The 22,080-nt window shown below is 31.9% G+C and overlaps 1 protein-coding gene across 7 annotated transcripts in view; it reads left to right on the top strand.

Moving 5' to 3' along the window:
• The first annotated feature begins 4,387 nt into the window (after window positions 1-4,387).
• The window catches only part of LOC126744245 (sodium bicarbonate cotransporter 3), a 40,513-nt gene continuing 22,820 nt past the window's right edge, over window positions 4,388-22,080 (top strand). For 4 of the 7 annotated variants that reach the window (XR_007663088.1, XM_050451617.1, XM_050451612.1 and 1 more), the window contains exons 1-5: window positions 9,132-9,388; window positions 16,571-16,670; window positions 16,720-16,848; window positions 17,250-17,303; window positions 18,968-19,138. Coding sequence is in view for 6 of the 7 variants with exons in the window: in XM_050451617.1 (XP_050307574.1) it covers window positions 16,586-16,670; window positions 16,720-16,848; window positions 17,250-17,303; window positions 18,968-19,138 (439 nt within the window). In the remaining variant the exon portion in view is untranslated. Of the gene's footprint in view, window positions 4,662-9,131; window positions 9,389-16,570; window positions 16,671-16,719; window positions 16,849-17,249; window positions 17,304-18,967; window positions 19,139-22,080 lie in introns of those variants that run through there. The other 3 variants (XM_050451613.1, XM_050451616.1, XM_050451614.1) reach the window with 3 other exon arrangements.

Below are 22,080 nucleotides of genomic sequence, written 5' to 3'. Positions count from 1 at the left end.
ATCCACACTAATAAAATACAATAACAAATACCCAACACATCACTTAGTTCTGTTTTAGTTTATTTAGTATTATTTTTTTAACCTATTCAGATTAATTGAATCAATGTCAATATCGGAACTATATAAGTTAAAATATTCACAAAATGTATAAATAGGAGATTTTTTATAAAGGTTGATTCGTGGATAAATCAGAAAAAACTAATGGATGGCGATGTTTAATTTTGTTTAAAGCAAAAGGTAACTGACTCTAAGGACAATCTATTTCGTTTTTCAGTATTTTGAAAAGAGTGCACAAAAATATTCTAATTCTTCTTCTGCTGAGAGACAGTCTATCAAAAACCTGCAACAAATGATCATTATCACAGCCTCTCTGGGGATATATACCAAATTTCCTATAATACATGCACTGCTCTGAACGCCTTTAAACTTTGCCACCCAGATACTATACTGGGGGGACCAAATAATGGACCCATATCCCAAGATTCCATTAAATTGAGCACTGGTCTGTATTAGCATTGCAGGGGTACAGTGTTGCCTCTGGCTTGTTGGCTGTAGGCCTGTTAGAGTTCATGGGGGTGTTGTCATCTATTTGAAGTCTGACTATCATGATCTGATTGTATCACAATTCTCTGAGGAAATTCACTGGGGTTTGTATGGTGCAGCAATGCAGTCAGATTTTCACAGTTTATAGGTCTCTTGGAGGTGACTTTCGGAGATTTTTGGAGGTGTTGACTAATATTTTTGGCACTTTAAATCTCTCTTTGGTTGTCATTGTAACGGGGGATGTTAATGTTCTTTTTAATACTAATGATCCCAGAGCGGCTGACCTGGGCAATCTTCTGCAATCTTATGGACTTCATATAACAAGATTTATATAACTATTATTTAATTCTACAAGAAATGATTGCTTTGATAATGTTTTTACTAATATTGTTACTTTAGCACACAGTTGTAGGTCTTTTGATCTTCACCATCTTTCCGATCATAAAGGTATAGTCTATAGCTTTGAAAAGGTAAATGCCAAATTGAAGGCTAATGCCAGAATTAGTTATAGACCTATAACTTTTGAGGGACTTCTTCATCTTTATAATGTGGTTCAAGGAGTGAACTGGCAGTTTGTACATGACTCTAGTAGGAATGTTGAGGATCGTTTTGCATTGTTTGTGAATGTCATTGCAAACAACACTCAGTTTCCCACTAACTGGTTTAATAATAGTCTAAGAGAGAAATAAGAAATGCTCTACACTTTAATTGATATAAATAAGACTATGTGGAATGTTATTAAGTCAAATTTAACTCTTTTCATTACTCCAAATAGCAATATTCTCAATGCACAAACTTTGAATAACTTTTTCATTAGTTTGCTGATGAGATTGTAAAGGATTTACCAGTGACCAACAAAAGTTTTAGAGACTATTTAAATGTGCGTGAACTAAACAGTTTTGATTTTTAGCTCACAACTTTCAAAGGTTAAGGATAAGATATCTATGCTAAAAAAAAGCAAGAGCCGGGACAGCTTTGAGATATCAACAGGAATTATCAGGAGCCTCAAACATATTCTGGTCTCTTCAATGACTAAACTTATAAATCATTGCATTTTGGCTGGGGTTTTTCTATCTACTTTAAAAAATGCTAAGATTGTACCCATATTTAAGAACAAGGGCTCAATTGATGATGTTACCGATTTGAGTCAATTTTGAAACATCAACTAAACCTTTACTTTGAACAGAACAGTTTATTTCATGCAGGTTAATATGATTTCCGCAACAAGAAGTCCACAATACTGACTATTAATAACTTATTAGATCATATTGTTGAAGGGCTGGACGAGGGTTTGGACACATATGCCTCTTTCTACGATCCTCCAAAAGCTTTTGACTGTGTCTCTTATTCAATATTAATTAAAAAACTAAAATACTATAACTTTACCACCACAAGTATAAATTTAATAAATTCCTATCTTTTAGACGTTCCCAATTTATATACTTTAAAAATATTAATTCGCAGAAAGAAATTTTTAAGCGCGGAGTGCTCTGTGTTGGGACCTCTCTTGTTTTCTTCCCAGATATCTTATGGAATATTAAATTGGGATCATAGTCCTGATTCAAAAAGGTTTTTTGGTTTACAGAGGCAGTGTGTAAGAATCCTGGCAGGATTACTGATTACTGATTTATTTGGTCATTTGATACTACATATACAATAGAATAAGACAAGTCAGGAGAAAGAAACTGATAATCCTAATTAACTTATTTAAAAGAGTGAAACTATTATAAAAAAAAACTAATTACACGCATCTAAAACTTAGAAACTATAATAACCATAAAAGTACCAAGAAACAGTACAAACAAAGTACAGACACTGACTAGGCAGGAGTGACTTTCAGCATGTTGCTAATTTCAAATATGTTGAAGTTATCTATTTGTTTTAACGAAGCAGGGAGTTGATTAAAAAAGCTAATTCCTTCATAAAAGGGAGTCTTTTTAAAATAAACAAAGTTAAATTTTGGTAAATAAAGAGCATCCTTACATCTAACATTATATTTATTAAAATCACTTACTTTTGAGGAATGTTCTTGAATTTTAAATATGTATAACAATAATTTAAATATAGAAATTCCGGGCATTGTTAAAAAATTATATTTTTTAAATATTTCACTGCAGCTCTCATTATATTTCAAACCAAAAATCAGTCTCGTAAATCTTTTCTGAAATGCAAATACCCTTTGTGCCTCTGATCTATTACCCAAAACAGCAACATGTGAGGTCAAGAGGGTACACTCTACCATAGTATACACTCAGTAGACCCTCCATTCCTAGATGCCTTTTAAGGGAAACAATGAAAAATACAGTCTAGATAGTTTACTGCATATCTCTTCAATTTGAGAAAGAAAAGATAGATGTTGGTCTATTATACATCCCAGATACTTAACTGATAATTCGCAGACAATTGAAACAGTATCCAAAACTACAGAAAAACTCTGAGCCTCCAGCTTTTCCAGTCCACTAGTCTTTTCCAAATTTATTATAAGGGGATTTCCCTCACACCAATCGTTAAACTTTTTTATAATAGATCAGGTTTTGAATTCGATTTCTTTCGTACTTTCTTCTGTAACTACAATAGTAGTATCGTCTGCGTACATGAACAATTTAACATCGCCAATGAATTCTGAGAGATCGTTAACATATAGTAGGAATATAGTAGGACTTAAGAAATCAACACCCACTTTTATAACTGGACAATTTTACAAGGATCTGTCGATCATATATGATATAACCCAATTCAATACTCTACCTCGCACTCCTAATCTCTTTAATTTACGCTTAATAAAAATCGCTTAAACCTATAACTGAGGTATGACTGAATTAGGCAAGTAATAGAAGGAGACACATCTAAGTCTGATAAAGAAAGATTTCAGGATTGTACAGTGTCTCACTCTATCAAATGCTTTCTCCATATCCGTATGGATAACATCAACCTGGGATTTTCCATTACTAGCTTCATGGACCTATTGACAAAATGAGACAAGATTAGTGAAACTTAATTTTTTTGGCAAGAACCCATGCTAACATGAAGTAATGCGACCAACTATTTCACTAAAATTTCAGGCGCTCAAAGATAATCAATTAGAAATAGAGCTCATAATAGTAATTGGGCAATAGTTTCTAATTTCATCTATAGAGCCAGATTTGTGTATAGGAATTATTTTGGTAATTTTCCACCTATCTGGATAACTTGAAGTTTGGAGAATAATATTAAAAAGATATCCTAGCGGCTTCAACAAATGGTCACGGCAACCCTTCAATACATAAGCTGAAATACCATCTGGACCAATAGCCTTGTTCCCTTTAATTTTGTTGATGTCTTCAGACATCAGTGGAACACAAAAAAAGGACATGGGTTTAAAAGGCAAGCATCGTAAGTCGTGATCATAAAGGACTTAAAAAAATTCGCGAACCCATCTACAGATGAGTTTTGTAAAAAAATTCATTCTCACTTCACTTCAGACTTACTTTTGGTAAAAAATCACTTTCCAAAAACTCCCCAAACGTAATCGATACGTCTATTTATTAACCCCGAGTTTTCCTCAGAACCACCTTGGGAAACTTTTCGCACAAGATCTTTCCATATTCCACGCAAAAACTCTATTATGGACAGATCAATATTCGTCGCGCCGTGCCAATCGCTCCCTCAAAGATTGACACTCACTCCCGCGTGTTAGAGAGAGCGAGAACGAGTCAACTGGGAGGAAACGGTGGAGTTCAATGAATTTCCTTTTGGTGCTAAAACGAGAGAAAGAGATAGTGAGACACCGGAACGTCAAAAAGAGGGAAAACTACATTTGCCAGTCGCGGTCGTCGCCATTTGCCTATTCTCTAGCTCTAAAAATACCGGTTTATTGAAATTAATATTAGACATGTCGGCTCGCCAGTGTGTCGTTAGGGTGGTCAGGAAGATATGCCAGAGATTACGGAAAGTTAAACTGTTTAGCAACAATAATAAATATGTTTTGGTTAATTGAATTTTGTTAAGTTTGAGGGGTGGATCTTTGGGGGTACGGGGGGGTGCGGAGCTTCTTTTCGAGCATCAAATTAGGAAAATATGTTGTATCGTTGTTGTGTTTTTGTTGTTGATTAGGAAATATTTTAGGATTATTAAAAGAGGTAAGTGCTATAGCTTAAAATTTTGATGGTGACAGAAACTAATACCCCTATTAAAACGTTGGCTATTAGTGGTGATAAATGTTTAAAAAAGGCGCCCTTATAATGTTTAAATTACCATTTTTGACTTAAAGTTGTCAGTTTTTTTTTAATGTAACTATCACCATTTTATTTATCTACTGCTGCAGGAATCTTTTAAAAATTATGTTTGTTTTATGTAGATTACTCAATGACTATAAAAAAAAAATTTCCTTACTAATCATAAGGATACCTGAGACTTAGATGGAGATATAACTATGAAAATTGGCGTTTTCCTCATTTTGCCTGGAAGTTCAGGATATCATGTTTGTCTGGCATTGTTTACCCAATTGCAATAAGAAAATATATTCTTACTTATCTTTCCCCAAATAAAAACTCCCTTGAAAAATTATTATTTTTCAATTTATACGCCGCACTTTCAGTTTTTCAAGGATGCCTACATGAATATATGTTTAAACAAAAAATAACGTGTAATTAGAGGTACTCGGCCAAAATTCAATTTTAATTGCGATATTTTGGCTACTATGATGTAATAGGAAGCACACAAAAAAAGATATTAAATATAATAATGAAACAAAAAAAACGAGTTTTGTATAATATCCATTCTAGGCAGAAGTTTTTATAATGCTTTTTATATGTTCAATGTAGGTTGATAAAATAGACATTAAGGTATAGTTACACACACCAACCATATAGTTTTGTATTTTATTATACAATTACATTTAACTAGCGCTGAAATAACTTTCTTTAAATATATGTTTTACGTGAATATAAAATGATAATAACTGGTATATCATACCGATATAATTGCTCTGATAGTTCATGAATAAGGTTATTTTTAGAGTGAAACCTAACTGGTAACTGTACAAACAACTTTTTTGCAAATAAATGCGATAGGTTGATAAATGCTTGAATATGACCCAGCTGGCGGGGTCGAAATTAGTCATTTTCGACCCGTGGATCGAGCGAGAGTCACGTTATATGTATTATTTGAATAATTTGTCATAAAAGTGTTAAAAATATGTTTCAAATTAAAAAAAAATATCAAATATCTGAAAATACCTAAAAAAAATCCAAGGCAAATAGAAAATATTTTAAAAAATGCCTGAAAGCCTTAAAAATATAAAAAAAATTGTTAACTTTTTTCCGAGTAATTTGCATGTCTTCCAGCGATAGACATATATGACCAGGAAAAATCATTTCGTCTATTTTCTTCTTTAAGTGCCATCTGCTCTTGAAGATTGACTTATATCATCATAGCTATATACTCACTTTTGCTGCAGCTCTAAACAACTCACGGAACTGCAGTTGTACCATTTCCAAAGGTTATTTAACCAGAAAATACGTCTTCTTCCTCTGCTTCTTCTTCCTTTATAACATTCTGCAACAATACATTACGTGCCCAGAGATTGCAGCTTCCTTATCTTAATTGTGTTCAATATTCCCTTTTTCACCTCCTTATTTGTTACCATGTCCACACAACTTATTCTTAAGATCCTTTTATATGACCACATCTCAAATGCTTCTACATTAGTTATATTTTTCTTTAATATCCAGGATTGCGTCGTATACTTGGAAGATATTAAATTGTCATGCAATGAAAAACATTTTTCTAATGCCTGGAATCTAAAGGCAAGGAAACATTCCAGGTAACCAAATTTTTTAACGAGGATATCACAAATATAAAATATTGTATGTATATTTCATTGGGAGCATTTACCTATAGAGAGCACAGTGTTCCTTATTAAAGAACACTAACTATTACATTTGCTATCTGTTTTGTCAACATCTAAGGAGCATTTTGTAATAGAACTTCGTACATTTTTTCCTTAATTATAAAATATCATAGTTTCATATTTAGTTTGTTGGTACGAGTATGTATTGTTGTTCTATGCAAAGGATGGATTTCAAAAGCAGCAAAATCATGAAAATTTGATTTTTTATTAATATTATAGGAACTTATCTAAAAAATTGGTAGCTCCACACAAGATGTCCGCTTCCTTATTTAAAAAGAATCATCCTGTATATTTTATTTTTGTATAGTATACTCTATTCAGGCTTGACTTTATATATAATGTCCTATACCCAAATTTAAAGTATAATTAAAAAAACTCCATGCATAATCGCAAGTGATATTTTAGCAGTGTTACTTTTTTTGATATTAGTACACTGTCAAATTTTCAACATTTTCTTATAAATGGTTCTTTATATATAGATTCTATTATTTGATTCTCAATGCACTGAGTATAGAGGAATGACATGAAATTTAAAACAAAAAAAAAGAATTCTTTTATGAAAAAAGAACAAAAAAAAATATGGCAAGGAGGGGTATTTTTAGGAGCTTAAAGTGAGGACGACAAGATTCACATTTGTTTATTCTGGATAGTATTATTGCTTTTTTTGTTATTTAAAAGTGTTTTTAAATAGTAATGCTTATGTGGTGTTGCCCTATGCTAAGATACCATACATTATAAGATTTTGAAACATATAAGCAATTATTTCAATATCTGCATTATTCTTCTGAGTGGAAAATGTATGCTGGCCAGTTTGTTACATAAACTGTTAATGTGAAATAAAAAAAAAGTTATTTGTCCAGTATTATACCCAATAACTGAGTTTCAATTTGCCTAATATCTGTTGATTGATTCTAACCTTGAAGCTGAACCCAATATTTACAATTTTATTTAAATTTAGAGACAAAGAATTTGAGTCAAACCCAACTCTCTGCTAAAATGCTCAAGGTTCTCGGTTTGAGCATGTTCTAAGTTCTTATGTGAGTTATAACAAGTTGTGTTATCATTTTCCATTATTTATCCCAAGACAAAAATCATTTGACTATAGGAGCATACACCTGATGAAATAATATGTATTAATGATTTTTTGCCATTAATTTCAGTTACTTGTCACTTCATAGATAAATGGAACCCAAAAACGCCTTTGGAGTTTGGAATCCCTCTAACACCATAGTTGTAGCAATGTCCCACTTTTGTAGTAATGTCTAATGATAGACATAATCAAATGCCTTTGAGAGATCACAGAATGTCGCAATGACATATTTCTCCCTCTCAAAGGCATCAACAATGTCTATCACAAAATTAAGTATGGCATGGCAAGTAGATAATTTTTCTCTAAACCCTGATCCAGCAAACACACAAGTTCCAGCTAATATCATCAATGTCCGGCAGTACCTCAACCGAATTTTACCAAATCGGTAGATAAATAGACGAGGTCCGATGGAATGGCCAGCACGATCCCCTGATCTGACATCATTGGACTTGATTTTTTTCATAGAGATACGTCAAAAATATTATCTAAAAAACTAAACCCGAACGTTTCTTCTAACGTTAGAAACGTTAGAAGAAATTTCTGAGTAAGGTATAAACTCTATTCCTTATTAGTATTTGAGTCTGATGTTACGAATTTATCTAAAAAATTTTGTTTTTGTTTTTAATATTCATTTATGCAATAACTCGGAAAACACTTAATATCTCTAAAACAGTTGAAAATTGGAGTAGGAATTGTACATGAAATATGTCACGTTTAAAATAAGAAAATTGATATTTGCCACTACTACATATATATATTAACATATACGACATACTCTATTTAATTTTCTTTTGTTGAAAAATTAGACAAATAAAAATACTTATTGAGGTGTCTGAGTTTTTTGAAGAATATCCCCATTTATTTATTATGCATTTTTTTCCATTTGGTTGATGCACACTGTACATAAAATTAACTACACATACCCAACGATACATTTAAATAAAGCAGTTTTAAAGTCTTTAGTAAAAGAATAGATCAAATGAGTCAGTTTTTAAAGCATTTAACACGTAAGCAATGTTGTATGTAAAGGATCTTTTAAAAAGTTTTCTTCGATAGTGAGAAGCATTAATAGAAGCTATAGAAGTCGGGATATTAGTTGATATCATATCATAAATACCAATACTTTCGTTCTTACACCAGTAATAATCAGGATCTTGATCATTTTCATATCTCTCACTAAATGCTCTCAAAAAATCCTTAAAATAACACGTTTTTTTGTTTTCTTGCTTCGTTAGGTATAATCCTATTTATTTATTTTGTTAAAATTTATTAGTGAGATCAGGTAAAAAAAGATTAGCTTACGGATCTCTACTATTTATTATTCATTTTATATTAAGTTTTTTTCTATACTGCTGTATCGACTGGATTAAAATAGAAATGAAGAAGTTGTAATCCTTCTCTCACCAGCAACTGCAAAACTGATCATTTTTTCCTTAAAAATTTAAAAAAAACTAGTGGAAAAATTACATATATCGTGGTAATGGCAACTTATATGTAGATAGTAACCGCCTCGTACCGGTTTGATATTCCAATCGCGCAAATCCATCTTCACCGCGACTCCCACCGCCAGTTTCTTTTTTGGTTTGTTTGTTTTTTGACTATACTCGCGGTATAAACACACCATCGTGGTTTCCTAAAAGATGACGACAAAAAGTTCCGTTATCACATGCATTTCTATGTTCATTTTCAGTTTTCGTCTCTGATTTTACGATTCTGAGCGGCGGGGTTCAGTTACGCCGGTGCTTTGGCCACGATCACCGTGCGAGAATTTCGCGCTGTTCTCCCCGGATTCGCGCGTATCGTAAAGTCGATTTTTCCTTTTTATTACTTGGGTGGTTGCCAAAGGTTGTTGCACTGAATTTTAGGTAAATACATTGTGTGAATTTTATTAAGCTGCGAAAGTACCTTTTACTGCGTTCTTTTATTCTTCATTCATAGTGTATCGATGTAACTATACACATTTATAATAATGAGAGCACAGGCATCTATAGGTACTCTAGGATGCTATTTTTTTATTCACTTTCGTCTTGGAACCCTAAAAGAAAATCCGTAAGCAAGGGATCTGAAGATTTTCCATTTAAAATATACGTGAACTTATACAAAAGTGTCCATTGCGGTGTAATTGTAAACGCACACCGGCCAATTATTCAAACCAGTTTTTTTTTTAATATTGCGGTTTTTTGCCATTATCTTAGAAATAATAAGTCCTACAGAAAAAATGACAAACTCGTACAATTTACTATGCAAAAAAAATATGTGACCCAAAACGATAAGATTAATATTTATCGAGATATTAAACTTTGTAATATTGTCTGAGTATTACATGCTGCAAAACGCGTTTGAAATTTTATATTTACGTTAAATTTTTGGCGGATATTGTTAGTACCAATAAGTAATATTCACTACACTAATGATACGGTATTATTGAGGATTTGCATTGGTTACCAACAAGAATTACGTAGACCAATAAATTTAAAGAAGACCAAATTTAATATAGTCAGCAAGCAAAATATTGGAAATGTACAACTGTCAATTGGCCAAGAAATAATTAATCACTATGAATTATCAAAAGAGGAAAAGACATTGAGGAGAATAAAATAAAGAGTCTTGGTTAGTGGTAAAACTGTTTTGTAATTTGATAATTTATTCAGTTTTTTATTTTTATTTATTTAAATAAACATTTTAATTTGTTCCAGGCATTTGAAGTGTCTGGTCATTTGATTTTCCTTTTTATGTGCTCCAGGGATTTTAATTATTTTTCCCAGATTTATGCCCTTCAGACACCGAAAATCCTACTTTTGATAAAAAATATTTTACATACATATTTAACTTGGGTTCAAAACCCATTTATTTTTTTACATTTTGTGTGGATTAACATAGAAATTGCTATTTTCGAGTATTTCAGATAGTTTTACTTTTTACAGTGGTTTTTCATGCATCATACTCAATGACCCAACAGAAGTCTGATTGGTTAAGCAATTTTCGCGCTAAATTCGAATGAAATTCAAATAAATTTACCTCTTTATACACCATCGTACCTATGACATGATATTTTGTTTCTTATCTTTGTTATTTATAAAATCCTTTCCTATTTATACTTTACTTTTTATAAAGGATTTTTGCACTTTTTTTTAGAGAAAATCCAGCGAAACTTTTGGATTTTCTTCAAACCCCTTATATATCTAATTGTTTTTACTTTAGGATCAACCTAGAATCCTAAACCCATTGAGGAGATCCTCAAAGTTAGGATGACATGATCATGTTGATCAAACTTTCAAATGCAAAGCAGAAATAACAAATAAAGGAAAAGACAGGTTTAAGGAGTTCTGGAATACTAAGAGCTTATCTACCTAAATTTTAATTTTTACCTCTAGTAATGTGTCATCTATGACTGTCTGCTATTTTGATAAGGTACCGTGAGTAAAATGGGTGAATAAAAACAGTTTCGGACCTTTTCTACTCTGTTGCTAACATGGTAGTCACCTTTTTGACAACAAAAAATAAGGAATCTCCAGGTCTCGACTTGTAGATCAAAAAGCGCATAATAGATTTTTTTTAAATAGAGGTTTTTCCACAAAAAACAAATAAAAACGCTCTTTTTCTATTCACCTTTAATGTGGGGCGAATAAGAACACTTGAAAAAAATTTTAAATTGATAAAAAAATATAAATACACAAAAAAATCTGCCAAAAACACCAATTTTACAAAAAAAAAAACATTTATTTCTATAGAAATGTAACAAGTTTAAACATATTATTTAAATTAAACAACTTTGATGCAAATTAAATTTTAAAATGTCTCTTCTTGACGTAGATGCTTCTATCTCGTCATGAACTGGGAAAAACCTCTACAACAACCTGGCTAAAATGAAAGGTGGAAATATCCGGAACTTCTGGAAATCCATAAATATATTCTGACGAGTGTTTTGTGGGGCGACTTTTTAAGAAAGTGGCTTCAATTTAATTTTCTGTAATAATAATGACTTGTCCGATAAAATATTTATTTCTTTGCCTATTTCGATATTTTGTTGGAAAACACACCAGAAGCCAAGTCTTTATCTATTAAATCAAGCGAAATAGGAGAAACACATCTGAACAATTTACCCTCAAAGCAGACTGATGCTGATGAATTATTTGTATCCAACTTATTCTCGGACTTATCGGTGAAACTTGGTAGTGAAGTGTCTATTTGAGTCTTCACTTGAAAAATGATCTTGAGCTTTTGCCATTATTGGCATGAAATTGCTAAGGAGCAAATTCATTTCCGGGTCTGAATCTTCATCTAAGGTTTCCATACGTCTTTCCAAATGATTATCCTCTTGATCGTCTGATCGTCTTTATCCAACGTGCTTTCAAAATCTGCACTTGTAACGCTTTTGCCAGTAGAAACTTGAATTTTACGACATCGACTCTTCACATTTTGACCATCGCCATATCTCGTTGTTCTTAGAAGGTTTACCAAAGAGTTATTAAGTCCTTCTTCAATGTTCTGATTCTCATCATTTGTCTCGTCAAAATTTTACTGCGGAAGGCGTCCCAAGACTTGATCCCTACCTATCTAGTGGAAAAATTCCACATTTTCTAAACCCAGATTGTATGTTTTTTCCAGCATTAGGCTCAATAGCTTTTGACAAGTCATTTAGCAAGAAAGGGAATCTGTCCTTTGGAACAGTGCAATGCTTTGAACCAGCCCCCATTTTCCATTTTCCAAGGATCTGTCGCCAAGCTGTTTTAAGAGGCCAGAAAAATGCCACGTCCAGAAGCTGGGTCAGATGAGTAGAGTTAGCCGAAAGGAAGAAATGAAATATTATTTTCTTCGCAAAGAGATACGCAACAAGAACGCACCGTACATAGTTGAGTGATTTTCAGGACCCTGTTAGTATAAGGCCTTCCTATAGCCTAGTATAGCCTAGAAATCATTCAATCCAGCTTCAAAATACTTCAAAATCATGGAAAGCCATTTTTAACTTCTGGAAGACAAACACCATATTTCAAATTTCTGGAATACGTAGAAAATAATGTTAGATACCTACAAGAAAAAAAATGAACTAAAATTCTTGAATAAGATGATAAAAATCGGTATTATAGGAAAAATTTTTTTCTAAAAATCCATGTCCTAAACGTAAAAAAACTACGTCTAATACCTGAAATAAAAGCCAAAATTTCCAGTGTTTACCTTAAGTGTTTAGAAGAAACAAAAAAAGGTTTCAATCTTCCAGAATAAAATTACAAAATCTGAAAAGTATAAATATTCTGAAATATGAAAAATTAATTAGAATTTTTGTAATGATGTAAAATGAAAAAAAAAATTCTCATAAAGATTTTGCCTTAGTTTCTACTAATGAAAGGTAGAACATCTTACGGTATAACAAAAAAAATACTCTAAAATACTAACTGCAGTAAAAATAATTTTCAAGGGTCACTGAAGAAGAGACTAATATTGATAAAATATACTTACTGATACAGACCATATGCAAAAAAATCATGTTGGATTCCTACCAAAAATATAACTTTCTCAGAAAAACATGTATTTATATTTTTTTTATAATATATTTTTATTTGTAATAATTAATTCAAAAACAGAAACTACTACATATCATATGCATATTACATTGTTGTCCAGTATACCGGCCTGGAAAAATTCTTTCTAGGGGGCGAAGTTAAAGAGAGAACGACAATGCTTTGATTGCTGCCTCACTTGCGCTTGCCGCTATAGATTGGAGTATTAGTAAAGGGGGAGTAGAAGTAACACTATGGTTAATTTTGAAACTGATAAAACGCGCAAAAGTATAAAAATGCATAAAAGATGCACAAGAAAGCATCAAAATTTAAACTACATCCAGATGATGAATTAACATAAAATAAACTGAAAATTAGCAAACGCTAAAAACTGGCATTAATAAGACAAACAAATTAAGCAAAAAATATTTTCCGCACCCACAATGTCAATAACAATACACGTGTTTTACTTTTATTATTATTATCATTTTGTGAAATACATAAACATTATTGAAAACTTTCCTGCTGAGTAATTATTAACATATGATTTGTATTTATCATTATTATTATTTAGAAATGTATGTAAATATCTTCATTATCAGCATCATCACCATCGGTTGGGGATACAATATCTCAATGAAGGTGACGCAGTCATAAATGCATTCAAATTAGAAATTTAATTGAATAAAGGCACCGAAAAGTGAACCCGAACGGGTAAACTGGTTTTAAGTAGATAATTGATCCATGAAATGAAAATTTTTTGCAGGATAACTGAAATTACCAAATTTCCCTTGCATGTTCTCGACGTTTATCGCTCACAGATTTATTTTATTAAAAAATTGCTCCAGTTACAGAAGGCGGGTCTAACCACTGGTCGATCTGTATTTACTTTAATTTTGTTTGTTTTACCCTTTGTAAGAAATATACAGGGTGTAACAGTTTTCCTGTTCTTCATAATTGACATATAATATTTTTCAGTTTTTATTTTAGTCCAGGTTTTTTAAGGCATTTTTTATTCCGTCACAGCCCTTGGGTCTTAAATATTTATGATTACGACAGATTTCTCCAGGGTGAAGTACTATTATGCAAAGCAAAATAATAGGCGAAGGGCCCTGTTTACTTCACAATTATTATTTCAAAAATTTTGCGACGCGTTTCGGTTGTTAAACCGTGGTCAAGGGAAAACTATGTAAGTAAAATATAAAAGGGTGTTACTAAACTAATTAATTAATTAAAAACATAGTAAAACGTACATGATATTATGATAAAATGTCCATAAAAAGGTATAACGGATTTTGGTTTTTAATAATTCCATATTAAATATTTGCCAACAAGGACTTTCTCAACATGAACAAATTACTTTATATCCCTGGCTATTAATTTTCCTTTTACGTTTAATTATGAGTAATTTTTCATATTTAGGGCATTTCTATTTTCCAAATTTTGGAATAATTTTTCATGTTATTCCAGGCATTTAAAGTCATTTTTTGATTCTTCCGGGCAATCAATAGGAATTTTGATTTTTATCTCTGGAAACATTTGTTTAATTGTTCGCCGTAATACCGATATTGGATCTTTAATTATATTATTTCCAGTGCCTTGAGAACATAAAAAAATTAAATGCCTGGGATAAAGGTGAAAATGACGAATTCCCGAAAAAAATATATTTTATATGTTTTTTTTTTTTTATATTTTATATTTTTTCGATGTCTGAAAGCCATAAAAGTTGACTCTAAAAATTTGAAAATAGTGATTAAAATATCTGGATCACATAAAACAAAACTTCAAATGTTAGCAATAAAATAACAAGTTGCTTCAAATGCCTAGAATAACATAAAATATTTATTTAAATAAATTACCTAAAAACAAGATATTCAATACTTAAAAGTTTATGCCTATGTGATCTGGCAGTAACGTAATAAAATCGATATTGGCCTGATACTTCTTTATTACTATGATTATGTCCAGTCATGTTAGTCATATGGTACAATGTGTTGGGGTAACTGTTCTAGAAGTGGTCAGGTTCTTACGGCCCAGAAAAAAATAATTAGAACTATTTTATTTAAGCCTTATACATTTTTTTGTAGAATACTTTTTCCAGATTTGAAAATTATGCCATTTCCTTGCCTATTTATTTTCAACTCGCTCATGCATATAAAGCGTAACCTGTGTGATTATTCTTTGTCTAGAGGTACTTACTATGAACTCAGGGTGAACTTAAATTTGGATTTACCCAAACATACATTAACCAAAGTGGCAAACAGCCCAGTAGTTTTACCAATTAAATTATACAATCATCTTCCCATCAAAATAAAAAAAAAATGAAAAGGTTAATAGTTTCAAAGCTTCATTGAAAAGAATTTGAATTAAAAATTTCTTTTATACGGTAACAGAATATTTAAATTGCAGCATCTCATACTCCTTCCCTCTTACTCCCATAATTCGTATTTGTTTGTAAAAAGCTGTAGTTTTCCTATATTCTTAGTCTTTAGTTAATTGTAGATTTTTTATTGTTTTTTCTTCCTTTTTTAAGTCCTTTTTAAAAGTTGTATTCTTATAATTTTATTTTTTGATATTATCCGATACTTATTTGGATGAGTCTATGGACATAAATATTTGAGTACCTGTTGCGTATTGAGTAAAAGTCTTAAAAGATTACTTTAAAAATCGAACTTTAAAGTGTGCATTCACTAAATGCCTAAACTTTAAGAGCCCGAGGAGGGATTTTGAAATCACTTCAAATGCCTGAAATAAAATTCTAAATTAATCCACATCTTAACAATTTCACTTTATTAGTTCAACCAGAATTAACCAAACGAACCGAATCGTTCACAAAACTCATGCAGAATATTTATTTATTCAATCTATTGTTTAAATAAATGTTATGCAAACCCCATAAGAATTATGGAAATTAATCTGTTGTTTGTAATACTTGACTGCCTGCTGTTACGTTTTAGCAATATTCAGTTACATGACCACTAATTTCATAAATAATTTTATATAAAAAATTAGCATTTAATGCACTGATTATCATAGTAATATCTATTAGAAGCTTGCTGAAGCTCGTCTCAGGTATATTCCATTCTTCATTGTTTTTTATGGCTGTGTGGGACCTTATAACTTTTATGGCCATATGTTGTAAGGACTCACTAAATTCTCTTGAAACATTAAAATTTGACATTTTTGTAATTCCTTTAAAGTGTTATACTAAAGCTTTGATCCAACTCTATCTTAACTATAAAGATAATTGCATTACAACAAAACGTATATAAATTAAGTGATTATCTAAAAATGTACTTTTTATCTATCAAAGATTAACTTTTAATCTCAAAGTGATTTATTTACAACCGACAATAGCATCAATGAAAAATGTACACAATCGGTTTAATTTATATTTACATAGCACTAGGCTTACATGATGGAAATTACATAATAAACATTAAGTTAGTATTTGATATCTAAAAGCAAACATTATAATATAGTCACTAATTGCTTTCTATGTACATATAAGCAACAATGTTGCCCCTACATTTAATTATTTATTTTTAGAAATATTGAGCGGAAATGGATCAGCATGACGATGAAGCACCGAAGGACCCAAGGGCCGAAAAGGAGAAACACCAATCGTTCGATGAAAAAGACTTCGAAGGTAAATTTAATGAAAGTTTATAACTGAAATGGTGAAAATTCTTTTTTAGGGCATAGAGCTCATACGGTTTTCGTTGGGGTGCACGTACCTACCCAGCGGAGGCACTCGCATAAACATAAGAAGCATCACCATAGGACTTCTGATGGTGATAAATCAGCTTCTGAGGAAGAAAGACCAAGTAAGTTCTATATGGTATTAAACCATGAAAATGAAATTCCAAAAACATATATGTGAAAAATTGTGGATGTCTCTATGAGGAATAAAATAAGAGCTATCTCGACCCTTTTATAAGTTTGACCGATTGGGGGGTCTAAAAATAGACATTTTCTGAATTTATCCAGGTCGTTCAAATGTACGGATCGCGTGACAGCCGTTCCACTTAATTTAAACGGCATGAATAAATTCGATAGAAGGTCCATCTGTTGTTTTTTAAAAGCACCCAGACACGAGAATCTTTTGGGCATACAAAATGTATTTTTATGAAATAATTAGATTAAATATAAAATTTACAGCATTGGAATTCAACCAACATGACCCCAATATTCACACAACAGTGTAGTTAATTTGCCATTTTTTTAGGGGTATTAGTATCCAGAAGAAGAGGACTTAGTATCTCCGAGGACGGGGAGATATGTAAGCCGAAGTGCTCATTTTTTGGAACCTTGTACGTTTCATGTCCATTGAGATTGATGAAAAAATTAGGTTTTTTTTGAGTAAAATTTTAATTCTTATTGGAGATATTTCAAGATTACTGCTAAGCTATTGAGCAATTTTTTTAGTACTATAGAAGGCTCTCTATAAATAAGTTGTATGTAAAATTTTGATCCTAGCTTAAGAGTTGACTTAGCGAGAATAATTTTGGTTTCAGGTTGACTTTTTTCCATTATTTTGTTGAAGGATTACTCAAATACTTTTTAAATTATTTAAATGCAGTTTTTATTCAAAGAAGAGGCATTTTTTTGGCAAATAATTTCATATATGAACGATGTTTCATAGTCTAATACTTTCTGAGTAAGGACCAGTTTTACCCGCCAAAATCCAATGCTCTCTGAATTTAGTATTTTTGGACGAAATTGAAAATATAATTTTTTTAAATTATTCTTGGAGATTTTTCCGTATAACTTATTTTTATAATTCCTTTACAGCACTCCACAGATTAATTCCAAGGATGAAAATGTTATTTAGCTTATGAATTGGTTAGCTAAAACACGTCCGGTTTCAGGGTAATTTTTTTCTACTAAATTTTTTGAGTTCTTATTGCAGTTTTTACTAAGTTAGGAGCAGTTTTACAAGCCAAGATCGAATACCCACCAATTTTGTTTACTCAAGTTTTTGGAGCAAATTAAAAAGTTTTATTTTTCTTGGTCATTTTTCTATAATACTTCTAATCTATTCAAGGTATTTTAATGATTTTTTTACAAAAACCACTCTACAATTCGATATAAAAAATTAATCTTACATTGAAAATCAACCTTACTGGAACAATTTTGCTTTCAAGGTAATTTTTTCACTAAGCTGTCTAATTTTTTTAATATTTATAAAAAAGCTAAATCAATAGAGTTTTCACGTAAAGAAACCCTATTTTTTAAGGAATAATTTTATATATGAACAATTTTTGTGGGTCTAATACTTCCTGAATTAGGATCAGTGTCAAGACCAAATTCAGAGCAAATGTGATGTTTTTTTAATCAATTCTTGGACATTTTTACATATAACTTCCAAGCTATTTAAAATCTTTTTGTAATTCCTTTAGAATACACTCCATAGATTAATTCCATGGACGAAAATATTGTTTAGCTTACAAATTGGTTAGCTAAATCACGTTCGGTTTCAGGGTTATTTTTTCTACTAAATTTCTCTAAAGAGTGTATTGCAGTTTTTACATGAAGCTTATTTTGTAAACGACTTTTGCCGGCCTAATCAAAAGCTATTAAATACCATGAAACGTACAAGACTACATATTTGTTTTATTAAAATTTCTTGACATTTCGATGTATCATCCATTATCATCGCTTGATCTCTTACAGCCGACCATCAATTTTTATTTCGGTCAAGGGCGTGAATGCGTTCACGTCTTTGGCTACAGCATGTGCTATCTATATATAAATGAAAATGTCTTATATATGGGGCCGAATATGACATGAAGACTCTTGGGACAATAAGGGGAAAATTGAATATATTTGGTTATTGATAAACTCATTCTTGCATGATTGTTCTTTGCTAGTAAACTTTCGATGCATTTTTCTTTGAAAGTATGTGTCTTTACATAAAAGTTAATTTAAGCTGCTTTGATTTAGGTACTCCGCCCTCCCAGAGGGTCCAGTTTATTTTGGGGGAGGATTTGGGCGACGAGAAGCACGAAAGTCACCCCTTGTTCTCTGAAATGGAGGAACTCTTTGTGGATGGGGATGAAATGGAATGGAAAGAGACCGCTAGATGGATCAAGTTTGAGGAAGATGTAGAAGAAGGTATGTAATTTTTTTTGTAACAGGAACGATGTAGGAAATAGAAAGGTCTGTTTAAGAGCATAATAAAGAAAAGTGAAGAACAAATATAGAATAATACACAGAGAAGCGTCATTATACAAATACATAAGCAAGGAAAAATTTCAATTATACACTATCAATTATAAGACTGCAAAGGTTGACCCCTTATGCGGAAGATATTATCAGGGGCCATCGATGCGGATTTCGTGCTGGGAGGTCAACAATAGTTTAAATATTTTAAATCAGACAAATTTAATACAAGAACTGGAAGTACAACCGGGATGTCCACCAGGTTATGGCTAGTCATGTTAAAGATAGACATACCAAAGAAATTAATAGCAATACGTAACCAACCCGTGCGCACAAGTAAGAGTAGGAAACAGAAGATCAACGCCGTTCAGTGTAACATGAAGACTCAGACAAGGAGACACCCTATCCCGGTTGTTATTCATTTAAGTATTGCGTAAAAATTTCAAAATTGTTGAGCGCATAAAACAACTTACCAGCATTTGACCTCAAAAATCGCCCTTTCAGATCATCACTGTATTAAAATAATAATAATAATAATTATAGTAATAGGCCTTTATTTTTAACTCGGCGAAGTTCAGCATAGCTGTTATTAACCGAGCATACATACAAAATATTGGCAACTTAAGATAATAACTAAGTAATGATACTTTTGTAATTATAAAGGTATACAGAAGGTAACACAAGCGTAGGAATGACATTTTATAAAATCACTAAAAATTTTGACATTCTATGGCGTAAGTATATTGCTTTTACCAACTAACAATTTAAACTTGGCTAAGTAAATGTTGCTTATATTTTTTCTTAAATGTTAAAAATGGTAGGTCATACAGTTTGCGAAAAATATCAGTGTTGGCTAACTTAGGTAACAAATAGGAAAACAAATTTTGGAAAAGTTCTAAGAACATCAAATAAAGCGCGTGTATCTGTTATGAAGAGTATGTCTTTTATTAAGCTTATTAAACAGAGAGCCTGAACAGGAACTATCAAGTAACCGTTTTGCTAGGCAACTCAGGTGATACCTCTGACGATCGCATATTTTCAACCAACCAAGTTCCCAATATTTTGAAGTGATATATTCTCTTACACTTACCCCAAAAATGAACCGTACACAAGCATTTTGTATTTTTTGAAGGTGGTATTTTGAATTTCTATTAATAAAGAGCCAATTCCGTTCCAAGCGATTCGGTTAACTTTATTTTCAGGTGTGTGTTAATAATTTCCCCAATCTTGTACAAATGTTTCAATGCACAGAAAGATTTTTGGACCACCTTCACAACCTGACTTTTAAACTTTAGGCTGTCATCAACAATTATACCTAAATTGTTGTATTTATCTACATTTGGCAATGGTATATTATTTAAAGTTATTATAACATTATCCTTAAGCCAGTCCTTGTTAGGCCCAAAAAACATAATTGCCGATTTACTAAGATTTTATTTTAGTCCATTGTTAGCTGAGTAAGAATATATGGATTTTAAATCGTTATTAAATTTTTCTATAGATGCAGGTAGTTCTTCCTTGTCAAAACTGGTATACAATTGAGTGTCATCGGCATATTGCTGTACACAAGATGTTTTAATTGCTTGTCCAATATCTCTAGTATACAGAATAAATAATAAAGATCCAATAATGGAGCCTTGTGGGACTCCAGCGGCAAAAATGATGAGATGTTGTTATAAATGTCAACAGCTTGAAACCGATTGCTCAAGTAGCTCCTAAAAAATACCACAGTGGCATCTAAACACAAGTAAGACAATTTTGCATATAACATTCGATGATCAATGGTGTCAAATGCCTTGCTGTAATCCAAGAGAACCAAAGCCGTGGTTTTACCAATATCCGATGCACCTGGATGGAAGGAAATTCCAAGTTAAAATACAAGTATTAAATATATGTAACAAGTACGGAGTTATGGCTAATTCACACAGCTTAATCATTTCTAGCGACATTCTATCAGCACCAGATGCATTCGACTTTATATTACGAATAACAATCCCAATATCGTCACCAGTAACCTGCCTTAGTTCACATAAGTTATCCATTTTTTGTTTGTTTTCGTAATACAAAGGTATTAGGCCTGTAAGTGTGAGAAAATTTGGTACAGCCATAATGCCAAAAACGAATCCCAATCGAATTCCAGAAAAGTTCGCAAAGAAATCGCCTTGGATGGTGCGGTTAGCAGAATAGCGTCAGAACTAACGGAAGGTTTTATGCATCAAGATTGACATTTGCTGTTGGCTTTTTCTGATGACATAGGCACAGAATCCATGTATAACCCTTATTAATGTGTTCAACTCCAAAGCGGTTAAGGAATTGAAGTACCTAGGAGCGGTAATCACGGATGACAATCAAGTAGAAATTGATATCTCGGCACGAATAATGCCGAGAAATGCCAGGGCGTTATACTGTCTCATTGACATCTAAAGTGCTAAAGAGACAATCCAAACTTACTTTGTACCGGGCAATAATTCGTCTGGTAGTATTTATTGTGATTGAATGTGTACTACTTTTTGTGTTTGAATGATGCTTGGATCCAATAGAGATGAAATAACAGGAGTGTGGAAAAGACGCCATAATGCTGAATTGGCGGCAATGTATGGCAGTGAAAACATAGTCAGACATATAAAAGCTCATGTAGTAAGGTCGGAAAACTACGGATGAATTATCAATTATTATTATTTTAAAAATCCATCTTAGACCGAAGAATCGTAATGGAATCGTTTGTAGAGCACACTTTTCGGTCTTTTTTGATCAACTGACTGATTTTAGACCCAATCATTAAGGCCGATCATAATGGAATTATGCTTTACGTCTGCAGAACACGTAATTACGTAAGAAAATCATTATTTCCAGGTAATTCAAGGCACAATTTAAAAGTGAAATGCGGTAGAAAC

This window comes from Anthonomus grandis, chromosome 13 (genome assembly GCF_022605725.1).
Source record: "Anthonomus grandis grandis chromosome 13, icAntGran1.3, whole genome shotgun sequence".
NCBI lineage: Eukaryota > Metazoa > Arthropoda > Insecta > Coleoptera > Curculionidae > Anthonomus > Anthonomus grandis.
This window is presented reverse-complemented; position numbering and strand designations above follow the sequence as displayed.